Source organism: Sporobolomyces koalae (assembly GCF_050403365.1).
Source record: "Sporobolomyces koalae JCM15063 DNA, S_koalae_JCM15063T_v1_ctg24, whole genome shotgun sequence".
In the NCBI taxonomy this organism is placed as follows: Eukaryota; Fungi; Basidiomycota; class Microbotryomycetes; order Sporidiobolales; family Sporidiobolaceae; genus Sporobolomyces; species Sporobolomyces koalae.
The window spans coordinates 118,061-139,714 of NW_027481747.1; the positions used below are offsets into that span (position 1 = coordinate 118,061).

At 52.2% G+C, this 21,654-nt stretch overlaps 8 protein-coding genes across 8 annotated transcripts; 3 read left to right on the forward strand and 5 right to left on the reverse strand.

Moving 5' to 3' along the window:
- Positions 1 to 415: 415 nt before the first annotated feature.
- On the reverse strand, positions 416 to 4,369 carry JCM15063_005436 (uncharacterized protein; the record flags this gene model as incomplete). Its single annotated transcript, XM_076679570.1, has 17 exons — positions 416 to 493; positions 586 to 713; positions 802 to 910; positions 971 to 988; positions 1,055 to 1,222; positions 1,299 to 1,525; positions 1,608 to 1,644; positions 1,716 to 1,827; positions 1,892 to 2,061; positions 2,169 to 2,375; positions 2,463 to 2,512; positions 2,582 to 2,741; positions 2,821 to 3,215; positions 3,291 to 3,459; positions 3,521 to 3,823; positions 3,894 to 3,928; positions 4,186 to 4,369. 17 exons carry the CDS (start codon positions 4,367 to 4,369, stop codon positions 416 to 418), a joined length of 2,550 nt encoding a protein of 849 aa, XP_076533292.1.
- Positions 4,370 to 4,472: 103 nt separating this feature from the next.
- On the forward strand, positions 4,473 to 6,308 carry JCM15063_005437 (uncharacterized protein; the record flags this gene model as incomplete). Its single annotated transcript, XM_076679571.1, has 5 exons — positions 4,473 to 5,065; positions 5,135 to 5,225; positions 5,293 to 5,495; positions 5,588 to 5,945; positions 6,021 to 6,308. The coding sequence occupies 5 exons, from the start codon at positions 4,473 to 4,475 to the stop codon at positions 6,306 to 6,308; spliced, it is 1,533 nt and encodes a 510-aa protein (XP_076533293.1).
- A 138-nt stretch (positions 6,309 to 6,446) lies between these two features.
- On the reverse strand, positions 6,447 to 8,019 carry JCM15063_005438 (phytanoyl-CoA dioxygenase family protein; the record flags this gene model as incomplete). The annotated part of the gene is made up of 9 exons (XM_076679572.1): positions 6,447 to 6,498; positions 6,569 to 6,689; positions 6,774 to 6,931; positions 7,012 to 7,158; positions 7,229 to 7,238; positions 7,317 to 7,422; positions 7,507 to 7,629; positions 7,704 to 7,859; positions 7,984 to 8,019. 9 exons carry the CDS (start codon positions 8,017 to 8,019, stop codon positions 6,447 to 6,449), a joined length of 909 nt encoding a protein of 302 aa, XP_076533294.1.
- A 194-nt stretch (positions 8,020 to 8,213) lies between these two features.
- On the reverse strand, positions 8,214 to 9,659 carry JCM15063_005439 (alpha/beta fold hydrolase; the record flags this gene model as incomplete). Its single annotated transcript, XM_076679573.1, has 7 exons — positions 8,214 to 8,318; positions 8,403 to 8,541; positions 8,610 to 8,683; positions 8,766 to 9,017; positions 9,097 to 9,330; positions 9,390 to 9,460; positions 9,521 to 9,659. The coding sequence occupies 7 exons, from the start codon at positions 9,657 to 9,659 to the stop codon at positions 8,214 to 8,216; spliced, it is 1,014 nt and encodes a 337-aa protein (XP_076533295.1).
- A 260-nt stretch (positions 9,660 to 9,919) lies between these two features.
- Positions 9,920 to 12,039, forward strand: JCM15063_005440 (TDT family transporter; the record flags this gene model as incomplete). Its single annotated transcript, XM_076679574.1, has 12 exons — positions 9,920 to 10,046; positions 10,123 to 10,141; positions 10,210 to 10,338; positions 10,435 to 10,578; positions 10,645 to 10,716; positions 10,782 to 10,940; positions 11,019 to 11,094; positions 11,178 to 11,374; positions 11,452 to 11,548; positions 11,650 to 11,787; positions 11,858 to 11,932; positions 12,004 to 12,039. The coding sequence occupies 12 exons, from the start codon at positions 9,920 to 9,922 to the stop codon at positions 12,037 to 12,039; spliced, it is 1,269 nt and encodes a 422-aa protein (XP_076533296.1).
- Positions 12,040 to 16,173: 4,134 nt separating this feature from the next.
- On the reverse strand, positions 16,174 to 17,022 carry JCM15063_005441 (uncharacterized protein; the record flags this gene model as incomplete). The annotated part of the gene is made up of 4 exons (XM_076679575.1): positions 16,174 to 16,401; positions 16,467 to 16,557; positions 16,635 to 16,741; positions 16,816 to 17,022. 4 exons carry the CDS (start codon positions 17,020 to 17,022, stop codon positions 16,174 to 16,176), a joined length of 633 nt encoding a protein of 210 aa, XP_076533297.1.
- A 786-nt stretch (positions 17,023 to 17,808) lies between these two features.
- Positions 17,809 to 18,386, reverse strand: JCM15063_005442 (uncharacterized protein; the record flags this gene model as incomplete). The annotated part of the gene is made up of 2 exons (XM_076679576.1): positions 17,809 to 18,251; positions 18,344 to 18,386. 2 exons carry the CDS (start codon positions 18,384 to 18,386, stop codon positions 17,809 to 17,811), a joined length of 486 nt encoding a protein of 161 aa, XP_076533298.1.
- A 270-nt stretch (positions 18,387 to 18,656) lies between these two features.
- On the forward strand, positions 18,657 to 21,596 carry JCM15063_005443 (uncharacterized protein; the record flags this gene model as incomplete). Its single annotated transcript, XM_076679577.1, has 1 exon — positions 18,657 to 21,596. The coding sequence occupies one exon, from the start codon at positions 18,657 to 18,659 to the stop codon at positions 21,594 to 21,596; it is 2,940 nt and encodes a 979-aa protein (XP_076533299.1).
- Between the last annotated feature and the right edge of the window lie 58 nt (positions 21,597 to 21,654).

The window sequence follows — 21,654 nt, forward strand, 5'->3', positions numbered from 1 at the left end:
CTTTGCAATCTACTGATTGCACTTACCTTCCTTGACCCGAAAGACTTGTCGCAGAGGCCGCATGGGTACTTTTTGGGGAGAGGCCTGGACTGCCGGGTAGGAGCTCGAGCAGCGGACATGTTGCAACGCAATGGGCCAGCCGATGTGTTGTGTGTCAGGCGAACAAGCGAGCGAAAGGACAAGCAGGATTCGTACGGAAGCACCTACCTTGGACCTATACCGCTCTCCGCGGTGAATGTCGGACGTCGGACGGTCGGACAGGGGTCCATCCGAACATTCGGAAGGCACAAACGTCATTCGATCGGTCTCTCGTTCTACGAGAGCGGATGGACTCGGTCTCTTCAATTTTGCGAACGTGAGAGTCGGACATGACCGTTGCCAAACATTGCACCCTGGAACCCGAGACTCGTACAGATCAGAAAAGCATGTATCCTTTTGCCAGCGCAACTTTGGTCGCTGGAGGTACAGTACAATGTACTCCATCCGCTTCGACCTGAAACCGTTCGAACCATGAGTTTTTCTTCGAGACAACGTCGAGGCAACAAGAACCAGAAAGAAGAAACTGAAAGTCGTCGATGTACGTACCCTGTAGTTTTCTGGATCGACCTTGATCTTGGGCAACGCCGTGTTGTTTTTGTGTGAGCTCTTGCCAATGTTTCGACAGTTCTTGACGGCTTCAACTCGTTTGTCGAGACCGTAAGATGCGATCGTACCTGATCCATTCGCATTGGGCGCACGTAGCTCGTCAGGATGTGGACAAGAGGAAAGAATGTTTGGATGGAAGGAAGGAGAGGGACTAACCCGAATCAATCGAGAGTTGCGACACAAAGAGCATCGAGGTGAGGGGAGCAGCTCTTGGGTGGGTTGCCCACATCGGTCGGCCCACGACAGGTTCAATGGTAGGAATAGACTGTGAGACAAAGCTTTTAGCTAAAGGGTCGTTCATGAAAAATGAGCTAGAGAAACGTACGGCGTTTGCATCTCCCATCTGATCAAGCAGAACAAATCAGTACGATCCAAGTCAAATTCGTGAGTTGCAAAGACAGTTACTCACATTGGCCCAGGCCACGACACCTCCCTTGATGATCATTTCTGGTCTGACACCGAACTGAGCGGGAGTCCACAGTACGAGGTCTGCAAGTTTGCCCGAGGCGATGTCTCCAACAAGGTGAGAAATACCATGAGTGATTGCTGGATTGATCGTGTACTTGGCGATGTATCTCTGCAAAAAGTCCAATTTCTCTTGGCTTGAGTTGCGAAATTGAGACTTAGAGAATCGTGAGGTTTGTGAAACTGACCTTGACTCGCTCGTTGTCAGCTCCAAGTCTCGTTTCCTCTTTGAGCGGTCCAACACATTCTTTCATCTTGCTCGCAGTCCTCCAGGTCCTCGAAACAACTTCTCCGATTCGACCCATTGCTTGAGAATCAGACGATATCATCGAGATCGCTCCCATGTCTTGCAACACGTCTTCAGCCGCAACCGTCTCTCCTCGAATGCGCGATTCGGCGAAAGCGATATCTTCAGCTGCAAGCGTGTTCAAACCCGAAAAACGGCATGAGAAGTCTTGTCAAAAGATTGAGACTGGATCTGAGCGAGCGAAACTCACGGATCGATCGATCCAAGTGGTGACAGACCATCAACATCTGTGCGAGTAGACAAGGCGTCAAAACCGATTCATTCTGTCGAAAGATGGCGCAGCGCGAGAGCGCCATACATCAAGGTGCTCATCGAGCGTGTTGAGCGCGAAAGGTCGTGTCGGGTTCGTCGACGAAGGCAAGACATTTTCAAATCCGCAGACCGACACAATATCTGGTGCATGTCCTCCTCTGTGCAACACTTTCCCCAATGATGAGCAACCGTCCCCGAAGGACAGGAGTGGTTTTGACTGACCCGGCTCCTTCCGTGTGGTACGTGTGGATTGTCCTACCCTTGAACGCTTCAATCGTCGATTCGACGAATCCAGCCTCGTTCAGCGTGTCCGAGTGAATGTTGATCTGGACATCGCATTGGTCTGCAACTTGGAGAGCAGCGTCGATTGTAGCAGGCGTTGTGCCCCAGTCCTGTCACCATCCGAAAGAGAAACCAAAAAACCATCAGTACCAAGAGAGGCAGTTCCTTGACGCTCCGACGACGCATTTTTGGGCTTTGTAAAGGGACCCCGGCGTACCTCGTGTAACTTCAATCCAGCACAACCAAACTTGACTTGTTCGATCAACCCGAGTTGTTCACTGTCGTTCGCTTTGCCCGTGAACGCAAAGTTCATCGCGACCGTGTCTGTCGCCCTCATCATCGTTTTGATGTACGTTTGCGATGGCGTGCATGTCGTCGCTTTTGTCGACGCTGTAGGTCCGGTTCCTCCACCAATCAGAGTCGTCTTTTGGGCGATTTTCGTCCGAGGAGGAAACACGAAAGTCAGCGTAACCGGGATCATAGTAATGAGGGTCTGGGACTGTAAACTCACGATTCCACTAGCCATCGCTTCGTCACACAGTTGAGGACAGATGTAATGAACTGTTTCATAAGCGCAAACTAATCAGGTTATGTTTGAAAGCGGGGAAAAAGCCAGGAAAAGGAGCTAACCATGAGCATCGATAGCACCGGCGGTGACGATCAATTTCTCGCCCGCGACGACTTCGGTGTTGACTCCGACCAACAATTTGTCCGAGACGCCCTCCATGACATCCGGGTTTCCCGCTTTTCCAACTCCGACAATCATATGACTCTTGATACCAATGTCGGCCTGTTTGAGGAGATGGGGGATTTTCTAGTCAGGCCAGGGGGAACACCTCTGAAATCCGAGCAATCTCTGGAAAAAATACTTTGTAGATGCCGTTCCAATCGACAATGAGTGCGTTCGTGATGACCATATCGAGAGTATCAACGTCACTCGCTCCCGTCATCTGTCCCATTCCTTCGCGAACGGTTTTGCCACCTCCAAACTTGAGTTCGTCTCCATACGTCGTGTGATCGTGTTCGATCTCGATCCACAATTCGGTATCTCCCAATCGGATACGGTCTCCCGTCGTCGGTCCAAACATGGAAGCGTACGCTTCTCGAGAGAGCGAGTAGGGTTCGAGGACGCGAGGGTCGGTGGAAGCGAGTGCGAGAGGTTCCGGGACATGGAGGAACCCTCGATCGATCAAGTTGTGCATGATCTGACTCGTTGCGGTCGGAGTGATGAGTTTGGCAGCGGTGCTGAGGAGGTTGTTGCCACCTGTCAAGATTTCGATTCCGAGAGACACGAATCAATTCTCCGGATGAGCTCAGAACGATCAAGCCCGAACCATACCTGAGACATGCTGATTGCCCGCAATTTGAACGAGCGTTACCGTCTTGGTATCACCCGGTTCGAATCGGACTGCAGTACCCGCTGCAATGTCGAGTCGCTTGAAGAACGACTTTTCGCGATCAAACGAGAGTGCCTTGTTCGTTTCGACAAAGTGAAAATGCGAGCCGACCTGAGAGACGTCGATCGTCAGCAAGCCGTACGAGGTCAAGAAAAAGCAATTCAGAAATTACTTGGATCGGACGATCGCCAGTGTTGGTCACTCGCAGCTTGATACGTTCCCTGCCTTCGTTGATCTTGATGTCTTGTTTGAGACAGACGATTGCTCCAGGTACGTCTTCATCCTTGACGAGCTCTTCCTCTGCTTCGTTTTCCGGGAAGAGCCCCGCACGGGGGAGCGGGAGGAACGACGAATACAGCGCAAGTTCGAGCGAGGCGGGCGAGAACGAGCTGATCGGACTGTGCACGGTAACGAGAAAGACTCCGTCGGGGAAGGTCGCTTCGATCTGGATCTCGTGCAACAGGTACGGCACCGTCTGGAACCAGAGAGGGCCACGTCATCAGCCAAGTAACAATATGGGTCCGTTTGTTGAGAAGCATGCATACCGGCTGTACATGCGCTCGACCGAGGATCTTCTTGCCTGTACGATGACCACGAGCGAGTGTCAGCGCGCAACGAACGGCCCCACCTCGCACCCTTTCTGTACCTCCTCAGCTCGAGATCGATCGGAAGCAATTCAGGAAGATAGCTGAACCTTATCGTCGAGGATCAGATGCGTCGTCGGCGCGTTCGAGGATGATGCGGTCGCGCGATAGGCCGTAGCGACGTGGGGAAATGGGTCGGATCCAGAAGCAGCGCACGTCACGCAAGCAGGATACCGACAGGACGGACACTCACCGATAGCCATCAGCTCCGCGACCGAATGCGTACCATCTCGGGCGAGCTCTTGCAGGACGAGGGCGATGAGGGCCTTCGCTTCCGTCAAGTTGAGTCGCAAGCCTCGAGCGAGTCGCTTCTGAGCGAGGAACCCTGCTTGATGAAGCAGCAGGAGCTTGTCGATTTCACGAGGTAGCAGATTCATGTTGGGCTGCGGGGTCGAGAGTCGATCTGCGGATAACTTTTGGAGCGATGCGTTCATCGCAACTTGTTTCTCTTTTCGCCCATCTCAACTGGACTTGCCTCTGATGTTCCGGATACACCGCACTGTGCCGAGCTCGAGAGCTCACGCTGCTGCTGCGCGGTCCATCTGGACAACCACGACCCGCACTTGCTCCGATCCCGAAGCGCTGCTCGGTTCGATCGCTCCCCCTGCTGCGGCCTCCTCCACCTCGTCTGCACCCACATTCACCCTGTACACCGTCTCGAAACACTTTCCTCAAGCCCTCCTGCCAAAGTTGCAAGCCAAGATCGCACAGGTGTCTCCTTCGATCGGAACTCTCTCCGAACCAAATCCGCATTCGACTCGCGCTGCTGCTTCTTCTGATGTACCGCCATTCACCCTGTCCTTAGCACACTGGACTCGATCCTCTCCTACCGAATCAATCGTACCGTTCTCGACGTCGCTCACTGGTCGACCGAATGTCAGTTTGGGACGTGAACACAAACCTCGGGCCGGTGGGCGCGCGACGGAGGAAGAACTCGAGTTTGAGAACCGCCAGTTTGAAAAATTCTTGAACGGGGACAAGAACTGGGCGTTTGGAGATCAAGCCGGGATCGATTCGAACGCTTCGAATGCTTCCGCTTCGCCAACCGGCATCGACGAGCTCAAACATGTTCGGTGAGCCGTCAATTGCAACCTCCTTTTGCCACCTTAGTCGAAAAACGATGCTCATATCGAATGTTGCAGACCTCAAGATGTCAAGGAAATCGTCTGTTTCACGGCAGATCGGATTCAACCTTTCCTCTCTGCCCTGTCCCAGTTCCCGCATTCTTCTACCGTCAGTCGAAACTCTCTCTTACCCGTCTCGTTCATCAGCCTGATCTGCTCTCGCGACTGTTTCACAGCTCGGAATGACTTCGACCTCGACTCCTTTCCACTCGCCTCATAATCTCCCCTTCTCGCTCTTCCGTGACGACCGAGTCTCTTCGGCAGGAGCAGTTGGTGTCGCAGTTGTTGACACCTCGAAAGCGAGCAACACGCTCGAGAGTCGAGTCGCGATCGATTACGGGAACCTGACTCGGTTCGGTCCAATCACGACCGTTTCATCGTACGTTCCCTCTCTCTCCCCAAAGAAACCCCCACCCTGATTCCTTGACCTGGAGCAAAAGTAAAACTGACTCGATTCGAATATGGAATCAGATCGAGAGGCAACATTGTCCTATTGCTCTCGTCGAAAAACGCCGCTCAACTGTTGCTCAATTCTGTCCAATCCCTTCCTTCCTCCTCCACCTACCTTGGAGAATCGTACGATTCTTCATCTCCTTTCGAAGCATCCCTTTCAAATCCAAACGAACGTTCCACTCGACACATCAGCAAAGACAAGGATTTCTTCGCTGCGATTTTCGATCCAACAGATCTCCCCGATTCAACAACCCTCGACTCGGTTATTGATCTAGGTAAGAGTAAACTCGTGTGTAGGATCATGGCAGGAGATCCGAAACGAGGTGCGGTCAGTTTCGAAACTGAAGAAGAAATTCGAACCGGGGACAAAGTCGTCGTATGTTTTTATCTTTTCTTTGTCTCTGTTTGCCGGGAAGATGATCCTCGACTCGAAGAATTCTTTTTGAACTAGTTCTTACACCGACCCACCTCGTCTTCGCAAGCGGAAGAAGCACACCCCACATCATCCCAATCCCACGCGTTCCGATTCGAAACGATCCAACCTTCTTACGTATCCCCTATCGAATCTCACGACCCGGCAACCACCGAATCTTCAGGTCATGTCGAGATCAAATCTGGGTTTGAAGCGTTCACCGAAAACGGAATCATTGTTTCGAGGTTGTCCGATGCCGGCGAGAGAAGTGGGATCGAAGTGAGGTTGGCTAGTATTGAAGGAACTAGTGTCACTCTAAACCAGTAATCATATTCGACCAAGTTCAAACTGCTTCCCTCTTTTTCCTCTTCTAGCGATGGGGGGAGCAAAAGAAGGAAAGAAAAAAGGAAAACAGAAAAAGAGGCAAGAGAAAGATCAGTTGCTGAGAATATTCGCGAGCCCAAATTAGACTGTTTGCGACAACAGTGAAGGAAACTCTTTTCCGGGCGTTTGAAGCCTGTTTAAAACAGAGCAAGATTAGCTATTGAAAAGAAAGGAACAGGACGAGCATGTTGAGGAGTGTTTACCAATTCTTGTTGTCCCATTCACGCGAACCTTCGATGCAGTGGAACGTGTAGATGAATCGAGATTTGTCCGACAAATTTCGCTCGGATCGATGAATGACGGAACCATGAATCAAAACGAGATCTGGAAGTAAAAACGACCCTTTTCAACATTCGCTTCTTTTGACGATTGTAGAGGGAAAGCTGAAAGCTGAAATCTGAAGCGTACCTCCAGCATTGCATTCACCAGTCTTCCATTTGACGTTGGGATCGTTATCCCAATCGATCCCACAGGGTTCAACCCCTTCGATCGGTACAATCTCGGTTCCTCCCGAAGCAACTCGTACCAACCTCTTGTTGATCGTGTTGACCTTGTGCGACCCAGGTCTATCATGAGACTCTCGTCAAATCGAGATTAATCAGCAAATGAGCCGCAGTTGAACAGTGCAAGAATGAACAGGCCTCACACGAAGCTCAAGCACCCGTTTGTTGTTGTACACTTCTCGAGCGCGATCCAGAATCCCATGGCCGATAATGGATTCGTGTACAGGAATGTCGAATCGTCATGTGACGAAACTTGACCTCCTACTTGGGCATTCTTGCAGATGATCATGCTGAGGGGTTTTTGCTCAATTTGTTTCAGCAATCAAGATCCAGTCGCTCGAGAGTTTGATCTCGACTCACCTTTGCAGGACTAGATTTACACCGTTGTAGTCGAATGAAGCTCAGTACAACATAGCTAAAGCCGTCAGGTTGTGAGCTTAGTCCTCACCTCTTGGATCTTGGTGAAACTCGAGTTGTCGAGCGAGCTGTTTCATCTTGTCCGAGAACGTCGCTTCCCGAAAATCTTGATCGATCATCGCCAAACCATGTCCAATCTGTTTCACCCGATTCGGAGAAAACAACGATCAGGATTCTTCTGCAGTTGCGAAAAGAAAAGGAACCAGAATAATGATACAAACCTTGTTGACAGCTTTCTCTTTAGGTCGATTCAATTTGCCATCTTCGCCAAACGCGGCCGGCTCAAAGAAGAACCTGACTTTGTCTCCTGATTCGAGGAAATAGGTATCACCTACATGCTTGGCCTGTACATATAATCGAACATCAACCTGTGCGCTCAGAGAATCCCAGCACCACGAATTATCTTGGGATAACTTACTTTGCCAGTTTGAGCTTCTCCAGAACCAATAAACTGAGTCATGGGGTGATCCTCGAGTGAGAAGTCTTGCAACATCTGATGAGATTTCGCCAACAGTTTCTCGACTTGGTTGGAACTGAAGAACGATGGGATGATCAAGTATCCATCTTGTTCAAACTACCGATCCGTGTAGCAACTGCTCGTCAGCCTAGAAGGTCTCCCTCGACGGTTTCGATGGCCGAAGACTCGAAGTGGGGGTTTCGGAGTGGTGTGGACGACATGGCACGGGTTCAGGACGTACCTGAGCCTTCTGTTCACGAGTCAGTTCGAATGACATGATGTACAAATGAGGGCGAGAGTGAGCAGGAGGAAACGAGAAGTTGGGCAAGCCGCTATCGGACTACATACTCGCCCGGCTTATCCGGGAGACCCGATCTCACTTTGTGTCAGCCTCCCAAGAGACCAAAGGTTGTAGATTGACATTTAATGAACAACAACAAGCGAACAAGCTGGATCAGACCTATGAACGGACTAGGTAGTCCTCTCAATATTGCTTTGGATCCACTGGTTGTATTCTCGAGTAATCTGTGAAGGCAGAGCGTGTCCTCCTCCCTCAACAATCTTGAGCGTTGAACCCTGGATCAAACCCAACGCAGAGAAGAGTAAGAATCAGGGTTTTCCGAGCCCCTTAGCGAATTCTGATCCCAGCCAGAAACTCACAGGCAGACCATTGTGCAAATCTTTCGCTCGCTTGACATTGATGAGATTGTCTTCGGTACCGTGGATGATCGCGATTCGAGAAGTACTAGGCAATGAACGCGCTAGCTCCTTCAAGCGACTAGTCGAAACGTGATGCGACCTGTTCAAACAAGAACGAAAAAAGGGTGAGCTCGAGATAAAGTAACGTCAGACTAGCGATTGACGTACAGTACTGCAGCCATCTGACCGAGTCTACCCGTCAAGGTCTGACGCTTGCCCACGTTGTATCGATGAAGAAAGTCCTGGAAACAACCGGCAACGGTCAGCGCCATCGTTCCAAAGCTCGAATCTCTCCACGCTGGCGAAAAAAAGGAGCCAGCTTACAGCTTCGACCATCTCCCTCCTCGACTTGCCTTGCCATGCTCCTGCTTCTGTGACCTTGTCGTCGAGCCAACTTTTCGGATACAGCGTTTCGGCGACAAGCGCGACTTGAGCTTCGGGAGTCTTGACGAGCCCGCTGGTGAGAAGTCCAAACATGCGCACTGTGGCATACGAAGGTAGATCGGGCAGGGTTGATGAACCGGCTTTGGTCGAAGTGAGAAGGAGCGTGTGAATATTGTGCGGTATGAGCAGACTCTATTTTGTCGCCCCAAAAACGCAAGTCAGACGCTGGTTGTTTCTATACTCGAGAGAGATTGTGGGCTGTTGGACTTGCGAGTTCGAGCGAGATCATGCCGCCCATGCTCACACCGACCACGTTCAGTTTGGACGGGTTCAAAGTGGAACCGAGCCAGCCGACATGCTGCAACAGTTCCTCGACATCTTTCGCCATCTCGCTCGTCTTGTATGCACCGAGTGGAGAATCCGAATGGCCAACTCCTCGGTTGTCAAACACGAGGACCGAGTAGCCCGGTAGGGATGAGAAATAGTCGAGCTGATGCTGCCAAGCCTGTCAAGCCGAATGGCGATTCAGCTCCCGCGACATGCTGAATGTAGAACGAGCCTCACGAAGGAAGAATTGTTCAGCCCCATGATGAACAGGAGGCGAGTACTGTCGGGTTGGTCTTCGCCATGCAGTTCTACACAGAGCAAGTTCAGCCGCTGCTCTCGGAACAAACTCGTGAGAGCGTGACACTGACCATAGTAGAGCTCGTGGGGTTTGGCGGCGCGGGTGGGATCTGTGGCAACCGGGCACCAGCCGCGACGGACGAGCTTCTCGGGAGAGAAGATCGAGGTGGGGAGCGTTTTCTCCACCGCAAGTGCTTCGATAGCTGACATTGATGTTTGGGGATCCTCGAGATGTTTGTACTTGTGCTAGATCGAAGGAGACTCTGCCGCTGCTGTAGAGGAAGAACGACAAGAGCTCTTCGTCCTTCTCCATCAATCGATTCACGCTCGCTTCGTTCAAATCGCTTCGCGCTGTTGGTGAGCTTTGCCCGTGACAAGCTTGGAAACAAGGGACTGCCGACCCCGACTAAGAGGCCCCTGAGCCTGCCGAGCTAGCGACCGCTTCCGATCGACTCTACCGATATTCAGCCATGTCGCAGGAACCCCGAATGATTTCCCAGGTGGGCTCGGAAGTTGATCAATCCTCTGGGCCATCGCCAGATGACGTCCGAACTAAATGGCCGGCTGGGCTCAAACGGCGGATCTTGCACTTCACCCGTGCGTCATAGATGCTCGAGTCCGAAAGCCATTCAAACGCTGACTGCTACTGCTTGCGGTATGTGATGCAATGTAGCGAGTTGGTTCGCAGTCAAGTACGCACGCTAATTTTTCAAGACGAATCCGCTGGGACCCTCCCCACTGAAATCTACTCTCGTTGCAGCATGGGTACAGGCATTTCTTCAATCCTCCTACACAATTCGCCCTACACGTTCACGGGGTTGACCGAGATCGCTACCGCGATTTTTCTCATCAATGTCGTACTGTTTACCTTGTTTTTGCTGACGACAATGTGTGTTGAACTCTCGCCCAATTTCCCAGTTCCGTCTGTACTGGTTTCCGCTGATACTGATCAGTTTCCTCCTACTTTCCTATTGACCTTGTACAGCGCTCGGTACTGTTTATACCCGACCGTTTTGTCGACGATGCTGTTTCACCCGGTTCAGAGTCTCTTCCTCGGATGTCTTCCAATGGGTTTCGCAACGATCGTCAATATGACTGTATTCGTAGCAGCAGAGCCATGGGGAGGACGGTGAGTGAATTTCGAGATCGGTTAGTAAATTCTAAACTCCTGCTCACCGAGCTTGCGTGCGTCAAGATGGATTACATTCGCTTGGGCTTTATGGTGGATCGACGTTGCCCTATCAGTTACAGTCGCCATCGGAGTTCCGCGAGTCCACCCCCCATTGCACACTCGAGCAGAACCAAGCTTACCAATGTTTGGGACGTCGACAGGTTCTTCGTGTTCACGCGTCATCAGCATTCTCCCAGTCTCAATACAGTGTCGCCTGCCTGGCTACTCCCGATCGTCGCTCCGAACGTCGCAAGCGCCTCTGGCGGCATCGTTGCGACTGTGCTTCCCGCTGCTCAAGCACGTCTAACGATCATGATTTCGCAAGTCTCCATGCAAAGCGCTTTCATTGCCGGGGTTTCTTCAAAGTGCTAATGCTCGAGGGCTTTTTGACTTGTCAGATATCTACTCTGGGGCTCGGTCCCGATCGCGCTCATGATCATGACTCTTGTGTACCTGCGCATGGCGATTCACAAGGTGGGTCAGTTCTCTGCGCAAATTGTTAAACTGACAAGCTTACTGATTCGCCCGAGAGGGTTTCTTGCGCTCGAGGAAACCAGGTTCCACTCGCGACCGAGATTTTTTCGGTCCTCCTTCCCGTCGGTGCATGCGGTCAAGGTTCATTTGCGCTGTTGCAACTCGCCTATTCGAGCCTCGATCACACTCGTTCGAATTCCAAATGGCTTGATAACGGAGCTGTAATCCCAGCTGACAGTGCGATTGGAGTCGCGTCCTCGGTTTGGGCGGGATCTGTCGTGTAAGGGTCCTCATCATCCCCTTTGCCTTGCGAAAGTGTATGTTTTGATTGCTCAATGTTTTGCGTGGCTGCTGCAGGATTGCATTCGTGGTTTGGGCCGTCGGAATCTTCTGGATCTCGATCGCACTGTTCAGTATCATCGACACGGCCATCGATTCCAAAATTCCCTTCAACGTGAGTTCTCCTGAAGCAACCTGATCTTGCCTGATCTCGTTGAGAACGAACGAATCAAAGCTTGAAGGCTGATCCTGTATATTTCGATACCCGTTCGTCAGATGGGCTGGTGGGGTTTGACCTTTCCTTTAGGTACTCATGCAGTAGCGGCAAGCACGTTTGGGAAACAACTCAACTCGGAAGCGTTCAAAATAGTTGGCACTATCGAAAGTCTCGTTGTCGTACTGCTCTGGCTTTATGTGAGTTTCTCTCTCAAGCATTAGCGAAACAAATGTGGTGTTTCTGATCCAGCTTGCGTCATTGTGAAAGATTGGAACCATGACGGTGATCAAAAGTATCGATGGAAGTGTCTTCGTTGCACCGTGTCTGGGTCCTACTGGTCAAGTGAGTTTATCCACACTCAGCACCCGTGTTACTTTCGGATCAGCTGAAGAGTAAATTTCGAGGGTGATCAGCCGCCGAAAGAAGCACCTCGCAAGCAACGGAATTGAACGAAATCTAGACATTAAAGGGAGGCCGTGTAGTTCCAGACGGTGATCGCCGGTCGAAATTGCAATACAACACACGATGCAAGCGGGATCGCGGCAATCGCAAGTTGCGTAAGACCGAACTGAGCGCTTGTGCTTTCTTCAACCTTCCTTCGACTCTCGGCGTTAGAAGGTGCCAAGTTGCAGCGGTAAGAGAGATAGTTCAAAAAGCGAGATCGACAGCGCAAAGTGCAGTCTGTGACTGATTCGGATGATGAAGTTCGGCAAGCTTTCGAAACAGCGATCGCGACCGACTGGAAGACCCGAACGCAATCCTCTCACGCCGCAGACCTCCGACATCCTTGACGCTAAATCACGGTGACGCACGCACCCGCCTTAGCCCGTGTAGCCGGTATAGGCGTTGATCTTCGGATCAAATCGAGACGAAACAGCGAATGGATCGGAGTCGTGACCCTTGGAGAGTCGCACGGCTCGTCGATGTCCGAACCCCGGGCACAAAGGAGAAAACTCCGAGCTTAACGGAGTTCACCCGGATGAACCTCGGCCTCAGGCCTCCGATATCCGCGGAGGAACGCCGGAAACGTCTTCAGGGCTCGGATCTCGTGTGAGGGCCCGTGTGTGGGTGTGAAAGACGGCAAATCTTGTCCCTTCCCTTTCCTCTTCTTCCATCGTAGCCACTTGAACACGGTACACGATGCCCGGTGGACGCATTGGACACCAATTCTCGACGGACATTGAACACCTTAGATCTCATTGTCAAGATCTCCGGAACGGGCGGGTTTCTTGCCTTGATTGCGGGAAGCAGTTCACGAAGCCTCACGTGAGTTTATTGAACGTCTTTTAAGGCCAAACCTCTATCTGACGATTATCACGGATGTACGTGTTTCAGAGTTTTTATAGACACTACCGCAAGAAGCATTCCTCAGACCCTGGGTCGGAACTCGCGCCCGACTTGACAACCAACTCTCGCTCGCGCGCACTGCCCTCTCGCGCCGAGCCTCCAGGAGCAGATCTTTCGAATGGTGCCATTGGATCGCTCAGTCCCTCTTTACGTGACCGCGAACCCGTTCAAGATCAGCTTTTATGGGAATACGATCTGGAAAGCGAGCAGTTGCGCTGCAAGGAATGCGGAGCTCTTTTCAAGAAGGATTACGTGAGTTTATCGAGCAACGGAATGCAGTCATGCATCTATCTGACCACTATCCCGAATGTCCGAATGTTCGTATGGTGCCAGAATGCAAATAGACACTACCATACAAGACATCTGCAAGCTCCCATCCGCATGATCCTGTGCCCGCTTTGTGATTTCAAGAGCACCGGAGAAGTACGTCCTTCCCATGCCGATCGCGTTTTGCCCAGCTCAGACATCTGCATGTAGACGAGTGTGCATGATGCCATTCATACTCAGAGGAGCGACGCCATCCATGCTTGTGGAAAGTGTCCACGCTCGTCCTTTTTGTCGCGCAAGTAAGTCAAAGCTTGTCTCGTTCTCCGGTCCCATCGGAAGTATGGACGACATGCTTGATCACTGTATAGCCATCTCCATCGGCATGAGAAGGAAACCTGTGGAAACCGGGACGATCGACCTCGGGATGAGTATCATCGTCGTTGGGATCGTGCAGCCAAATGTTTCCGGAAAGTCACCAACGTGAGTCCCGCTACGTTCCAGACACAACTCGTCAATCGCTTCATACTTATGGCTCCAGTTGAATTAGGGAAAAAAGGGCCGCATCATCACAAAGTGGACCTGGATCGACATGGTGCGACAGAAACGAACCAGCACGGGAGCGACCGAGAACGTGAACGAAAGCGCAGCCCTGCCATCCTCGGAACTTCACCAAGATTGTGGGTCGCTACAACTAGATCTCGGTCCACCATCCCGTTCTCACTCTCGCCCATCGTCCCATCACGCCGAGCCTCAAGGATCAGATTTTCGGAATAGCGCCAATGAATTGTTCGGATCGCAGAACCGCTTTATACATGGTTCAAGCCAAGCCCCTAGCAGCCAGCAAAGCTATCACTTTTCTGGGGATCCCCTTCCGGGAGATACCGATCCATGGCTTCTTGCGTATGGCTCAAGCACGTACTCGCGTCAGTCTCTGGACAAACTCAGGCTCACTCCCCGCCAAGTACAAGCGTTATCCTGATCGTGTCTTTTGCATAGCTCTGCCATTCCCGGAATTTCACTCAGACTCTGGACCGCCACAGATCGAGCACAATCCATTATCCCGTTCTCACTCGCGCGCATCGTTTTCTCGCGCCGGGCCTCACGAATCATGTTTTTGGAATACCGCCAATCGATCTCCCGTACTGCAGAACAGCTTCTTTCCTGATCAACACACAGTTCCCTTGAACACAGCATTCATTGCTCACTCCCGCGCATCGTCCTATCACGCCGAGCGTCGAGGATCAGCTCCTTCGAACAGCGCCAATCGTTCTCCCGGACCACAAATTGGCAGTTTTTCTGGTTCGCCCCAAGATCCCTCGCACATTTATCAGAACATTTCGCCTCCGGATGGGCCCCTTCCACAACATATCGATCCACGGCTTCTTGACACATCGTGGGAGCATCTGTCTCTGGGCAAGCTCAGTCACACTCCGCGCCAGTACCAGCGTTATCCTGATTAAGTCCTTTGATTTTCTTTCCCCTCTTAATTGCACTTTTATGTCCAAGCTGTGCAAAACATGCGCGAGAGGGTGAATCAACATACTGCAATCGCGCATCCGCCGAGCGAAGACTCTGGGAGACTGAGATTTAAGCTGCTGACCGCGAAGAGGGTCGAACAAGCGCTCATCTCATCAAATACCGAGACCCTGCCCGCGATATCAGTCCCGCAGAGCGTGAGAGTTTATTGTGGACTTTGAGTCCTCTTTCGACAGGACATTCGGCTTTGGGCTTGTGCACAAAGGAGCAAAACTCCGAGCTCAACGGAGTTTACCCCCGATGACTCTTGGCCTCAGGCCTGTGATATCCGCGGAGGAACGCCGGGAACGTCCTCAGGGCTCGGATCTCGTGTGCGGGCCCGTGTGTGGGTGTGAAAGACGGCAAATCTTCTCCCTTCCCTTTCCTCTTCTTCCATCGTAGCCACTTGAACACGGTACACGATGCCCGGTGGACGCCCACTTTCGAAGAAGAATGAACACCTCAGATCTCGATGTAAACAAGACTCGGAAACCAGGCGGTTTTGCTGCCAAGACTGCGACAAATCGTTCAAGGGGCAAGATGTGAGTGTCTCGAGCAACTTGCGGCCAAACCTCTATCTGACGATTACTCCGGATGTATGTGTTATCTCAGAATTTTTATAAACATTACCGCAATATACATTTGAAACACTCTCGCTCGCTCGAGCTTGGATCAACGTCCGACTCTGGCTCGCGCGTATTGCCCTCTCAAGCCAAGCCTGAAAGACCACGTCTTGCGATTAGATCCAATCCATCTCTCGGATCGCAGAACAGCTTTGTTCCTAATCTGCGCAAAGCTGCCCCGTACTTGGACGGCAGCCAACAAGACAGTCGCCTTCTGGGGTTCAGCAGTCCAGCGCCTTTCGCAGATTCAAGCGCGGACAATCGTCAGTCTCTGGGCAAGCTCAGGCTCACTTCCCGCCAAAGCAAGCATTGTCCTGATCGTTTTTCTTGCGCAGCCCTGCTATCGTCGGAACCTGAGCAAAACTTTGGATTACCGGGACTCGGGCTGGATCAAAAATTCCGTTCGGACTCGCACGCATCGTCTTCTCACGCCGAGCCTCCTGAGAAAAATTCGAACGGCGCCAATCAATCTCGCCAACACGAACGTCACCCTCCGGGGGAAATTCCCCCCGCATTTGATCGATCCACGACTTCGAGATCCAAGCGCGTACCCGCTTCAATCTATGGGCAAGCTCGGGCTCACTCCGCGTCAACGCAAGCGTTATCCTGATCGTGTGCTTTGATTCTCCCTCCTGTCTTGATCGCATTTTATATCTGAGCTGTACGAAAGTCGCGCGAGAGGGTGAACGAATACACTGCAATCGCGCACGCGCCAAACGCAGACTCTGGGAAAAAGATGGCATAGAAAGTATGTGCAGGGAGTGTCTACTTTGTTGTATTCGAGACATGAACGTTTGAACCTGACTGCGCAATTCGCAGAGATCCGTCTATCTAGACAATACGCCAGGCTTGGTTTCCCTTGAAAGAGTTCAACGGAACAAACGCTGGACCGCTCGTGCCATTGTCACGAGTCAATTCGTTCAAGTTCGAACACTTGGTGAGCGAAATTTCGAGGTTTTTCGCAACGGTCGCACACGTTCCGTATTTCGTCGACTTGATGAGGCAACGATCGCCATTGCCGTAGAGCGAAGTATCACACGTTGTGCATTCGAAAGTCCACTAGTTTCCGACATGATTACGTTTTGAGTAAAAAGTACGCGCAAGAAAGTGAGGATCGAACTAACGGCAGCGCTCTTGGAAGTACAAGGCGCGGAAAGGATCTTGGATGATGAAGCGGCGGCGATACATTCCTGAACGCCGTTCACAACCGCAGAGCTGTCGACATTAAATAACCCATCAGATCAGCGAAAAGTTTTGAGCCATTTTTCCATGAGCCTAGGATTCGAACGAACGTCAATCGGTATTCGTTCTTGGGTAGCGAGCCACTCTTGGGGTGAGGTTGCGAAATGACGAAGTTGTTGTTGTATTTGATGCCTTCATAGATGTCATGTGCATTCCTCTGAATCGAAATCAACCGAGAGTCAGCTCCTCGACATAAATAACTTCCCTCGCGCGCAGTGTTTTCTTACATACAATCGAAACGTTCGTGATCTTTCCTGCTGAATCCTCGAAGATGGTCCAGGCGTAGTTCAAATTGGTTTGAGGAGCAATCGCGGTCGTATGTTCCGCCGAGATATTCGGATAACAAGCAGGGCTCGAGGTCGAGCGTTCGAGCAATGGCGAGGCGAAAGTCGTGGCAGCAGACAGGAGGGCAGTAGCGAGAATGGTCGTTGAAAGCATGTTGCGAGAGCTTGGCAAGCTTGAGGTTGTGGGAGAAAGGAGAGAGAAGGAAGGGATGTGTCCTGGGAAATTTAGAGAGCGGGTCGGGTTGACGGTGTCTCCGCCGAGCGGAATGTCCGAGTACCAAAGGGTTCGCGGGCACTCAGCGTTTGTTCTTGCGGCTCCGAAGGCTAGTGACTCGAGATAAGTGACCTCATCGTAGGCTAAGGGTGGATCAATCTGCATGAGAAGGCGAGCTAAATCTGGCACTTGCACGTGCTGGCACCGCTTCGGCTACAGAACCACAAGCACACGGCGCGCCGTGTGGACAGCGTAGAGGTATGAGGCGTATTCGGGTCTTGCATCATCACGTATGACCCGGGTGGTGCACAGGACCGCATGTCGCTAGGAACGAAAACGAGTCCACCGAAAGTGAGGTGTCGATGCCAGCAAGCGCCACTGCCCCCGCGAGATGCAGGCGATGATTTTAGGACGACGCGAGCGAGACGGAGTGGCTATGTGTAGTGACGCAAGGGCACCAACTCTTCCGTCTATTCGCGAAAAGGAGATCTCGCTCGCACGCTTGCCAAAGATCGCAAATCTTGCAGGATGAGCGCTTCGTGGATCGAGGATCATGCACTCTGACAGAGGCAAGGCGGTAAAGCGAGCGAGGAGCATCGAAATTTGCAAACCTGCCCAAAGCAAGCGTGAGCTCTCAGCGCCGCGTTGAACAGAGGGAAATCAAAACCTACGAGATATAGTTACAACACACACAGTCGTGAAAGAATGCACAATCTCAAACCGGTCTCATCGCAGCTTCTTGTGCTTGAACGCTCCGCCGGGTCGACTCTCGAGCATCTTGACATAATCTTTGCCGCCGAGAATCGGTCCGCCTTTGCCCCCTTTCTTGTACTTGGCGCCGAGCTTCCTCTCCGTCTTCTCGCTGTCACGGTCGAGCGCCTGGTTCGCCGCTTTCAGCTTATCCTTCAAGTTCTTTTTCCGCTTGCCCCCAGGTGCTTCCTCTGCCTCTGCACCTTCGTCGTCTTCCTGCGCCACCTGCATCTCCTGCGCACCGTCGTCCTCGATCATCGAGTTGACCTTGCGAGGGTCCGGCTTGTGCGAATACTGGCGTCCCTTTGCCGAAGTGTTGAACAGCGGGATCTCGGACCTCGGCTGGTCCGTTTCTGGCGAGAGCGAACGTTCCCGATTATGCGAACTGATGGGCTTGTTGATCTGTCGCGCAACTTTCTCTGTTCGAGCGGGACAAGCGAACCGAGATGAGAATTGCGAGGTTGAATCAAAACAATTTGCGACCGTAGACATGCAGGCGGAAGTAGCGTACCAGCCTTGTTGGGTCGCTTGGCAAACTTGGCTGACCGACCCATGGTTGGAATGCGCAAAGTCGAATGAGACGGGACGAGCGGGTGAGCCAATTGCGGGCCGAACAAATTATTGTTCGCCAAGATCGCGAGCCGACAGGTCCTCCGGCTTGGTCTCCGCCACTTCTAGCACACTGCGCCCAATCTCTCACGTTGCCCAGAATTGCTCTCGCAAGCGCAGCCGCGCACTTCGAGCTCTTCAGCACAGGCGAGTCTTGCAAGTCGCTCGACTGGATGTGTGCCGATCGCTAACCTCTCTCTCCTGTGGCCACAGCCATGTTGCGCCTAGGGCCGACAGCATGTCGCTGCACCTCGACGTCGACCTCTTTGCCCTGTCGCCATGCTGTGACACCACTTCGGGCATATTCCCGCAAGACGCCTCCGAACAATTCTGCAGCGCCGCTTCCGACCTACTCGTATCTGCCAGCGATTCCCGACGGTGTCATCATGAGCTCTAAAAGCGGACACAATGTGACAAGCCGAACTTGGTTCGATCCGGTGCAACGCGGGTGGAGAGACTGGTTGATTCATCCACCAACCTCTTCATCTTCGAAGCCGTCTTCTTATCCGGATCCACCTTCGACATCAGCGACAATGTCAGAATCAGAAGCAACCGATCTCCTCAGCGCGTACTTGACGAACCGCGGTCCTCGATCTTCTCTTGCCCAATTCTCGGACGAGTACGGTCAACTCCTCGACATCGCTACAAAGGACAACATGCCGTTCCTGAAAGCCATGGTGCTTGAAGATCTCGAATATCGCGAGATGAGCAACAACGAACGGAACAAGCTGAGCCTCGAACGGTTTCAGAAGAACGTCAAAGGCGGAAAGGCTCGAAATGAGGACGAAATCGAGGCAAGAGGCCTGGCAGAACTGGTCAATACCAGACCTGTGGCTGCAGAGCCAAGAACAAGACGCAGAAATCTGAAGAACGGAGAGCAAGCAACGATCGAAGAGCCGGCAGTCGATCGACTCAATCCAAGCGACGTAGAGCCCACACTGGCCCAGTCCCTCAAGATGCTCGAACAGTTCGCCAGCTCGACTTTTCCAGCCTCGCAATTCTCCGCCTCTCAGCTTACCCAGGTGTGGGCGCAATTCGTTCAGAATGCCGACCTCGAAGATTCGATCATAGATTTCAACCTTGCTCTCAATTTCCTTCATCGTCTCGTCGCCTCGCCCGAACCCAATTCAGCACTCTCTCTCAACGTATTTGAGTCGCTCATACACGTCTTGCCGGATGACCTGGTAGCGACGCAACCCTCTGTTCCGAATATCCCGCCAGACGCATCCCTCCGTATCGTCCTTCTCCGAACGATCGCGAATGCTGCCCTGTCGGAAGATCTATATCAAGTCGCTGCTCGATCACTGCTTTCTCTCGAAAATCTACACCTTTCACTCCTACGTGAACACGGACTGGAGGTCTACCGACAAGCAGAAGATGCCGAGGTTCTCTATCGAACCGTCGAGGGCCTCTTGGAGGATCTGAAAGCCGAGAGGCTCACGTCATACAACCTGTCGAAACTGCCTTCGTCGTCGAGAACCGATCAGGAGTCTCGCCTCAATCAGCTCAGTGAACTCGTCAAGCTTCTTGCGACTTGGCCAGGACTCGAGCAGAAAACAAGAGAGGTTCTGCTGGAACAATATGTCGAGGAATGTGGCCAGCGGTCCAGATGGGACCTCGTCGCGACAGTGTTCAAGCACCAAAACGCGGGAGAAAAGTCTTTCGAACTCCCCAAGTATCACTTGAAACTCGCTCGATGGCTGGCCGGAGAGGCACCGTTTTCGACTTACGCATCTGGAGAGCAACACCCTCAACCCGAAGATTTCGCCCTCTTTGCCCGCACGACTCATTCGCAGCTCAACCGCACAACTCTCGGTGACCGGTGGACGAGCGATGACAAGTTTGACTGGATCGACTTGTTGACGACTTCGAAAGGTGCGACAAAAGAGACCCGCTCACTCGCTCGAAGGATCGTATCGTTCTGGACCCAAAATCGATCACTAGCCAATTCGAGAACGCCATTCGTCTTACGTGGCAGTACTCTGTTGAACCTGATCAGGACTTCGCTGCCTCCTTACGCTCCTTCTCGGACGCATCATGCCGAGTTTCTTCGATCGCTCCTCAACAATCTCATTCAAGCTCTCGTCTCGCCTTCGTCCCCATACTCGAACACGGCGCCCAACACTCCTTCAGCCTCTCCTCGACTCGATCACTACGATTTGACAACCCTCGCGCAAGCGTACGGTCTCCTCCGTGATGTCGATTCGGTTGCACAGGTGTACCGCAAGTTGCTCGAGTTGAGATTGTTGCCGGATCAGAAAGACGTCGCACATGTCCTTGGATCGGTCGCGCTCTCTCAAGAAGACGCTGGAATCGGACTCGTCCGACAGGCGAAACGAACTGGACTTGCAATCGGACCAGAAGTGATCAAGACTTTGATCAAGGGGATCATGCAATCGGAGCTCGAAGCGAGTCGGGCGTCCTCTAGCCTTCGAACAGCAGCGGTTGATCAATCAGTCGAGCATGTCGTACCGGTATGGAAGACCAAAGTCGACAGCGTGATCAAATTCGCTCGAACCGAACTCGACTTTGGCGCAGCCGAAATGCGCAACCTCGAGGACTACGTCCTCAGTTTCGTCCCGTTATCTTCGGCGGCTCAACTTGCAAGGTTACCTACCTCGAGACTCGAATCGATCTTGACTTTGGCAAGACAGAACCGAACCTTGTCCACTCGAGTCGTATTGGGATTACTCTCAAAAGCCCTCGACACGCGCAACTATGCTCTCGCCACTCGAATTTACCTCATCGCGATCGACCCGTCATCGTCGTCTTCTAGTTCGACTCTGCCAAATTCGGTCTTGACGCTCACGCTCAAAACTTTGTTCAAGGCACACAAAGCTTCAAGTGGATCTTCGAAACTTAAAGTTCTCGGGTCTCTGCAAGAGGTGCTCGACTTGTCGCTCGAGAAAGGAACTAGCATGATCACGCAGAGTCAGGAAAACCTCGAGCTGTGTCTCCAAGGGCTGGTCAAAGTTGGACAAGTTGATGCGGTCGAGAAGTTTTGGGAAGCACTCGAGGGTGATTTCGATCTACGCAATCAAGTCAAGGAAACGGTGGTCAGATGGGCGGTGGGAATCGAAGGTCGGGACAGGACGAGTTCGAGGGAGGGCATTGTTGGAGTTTGGGCGAGGGAACGCTTGAGAGAGAAGCAGTAAAAACATCATTTTCTGTCGTTCGATACCATCGCATGGTTATCCTTTATATCGCAATATT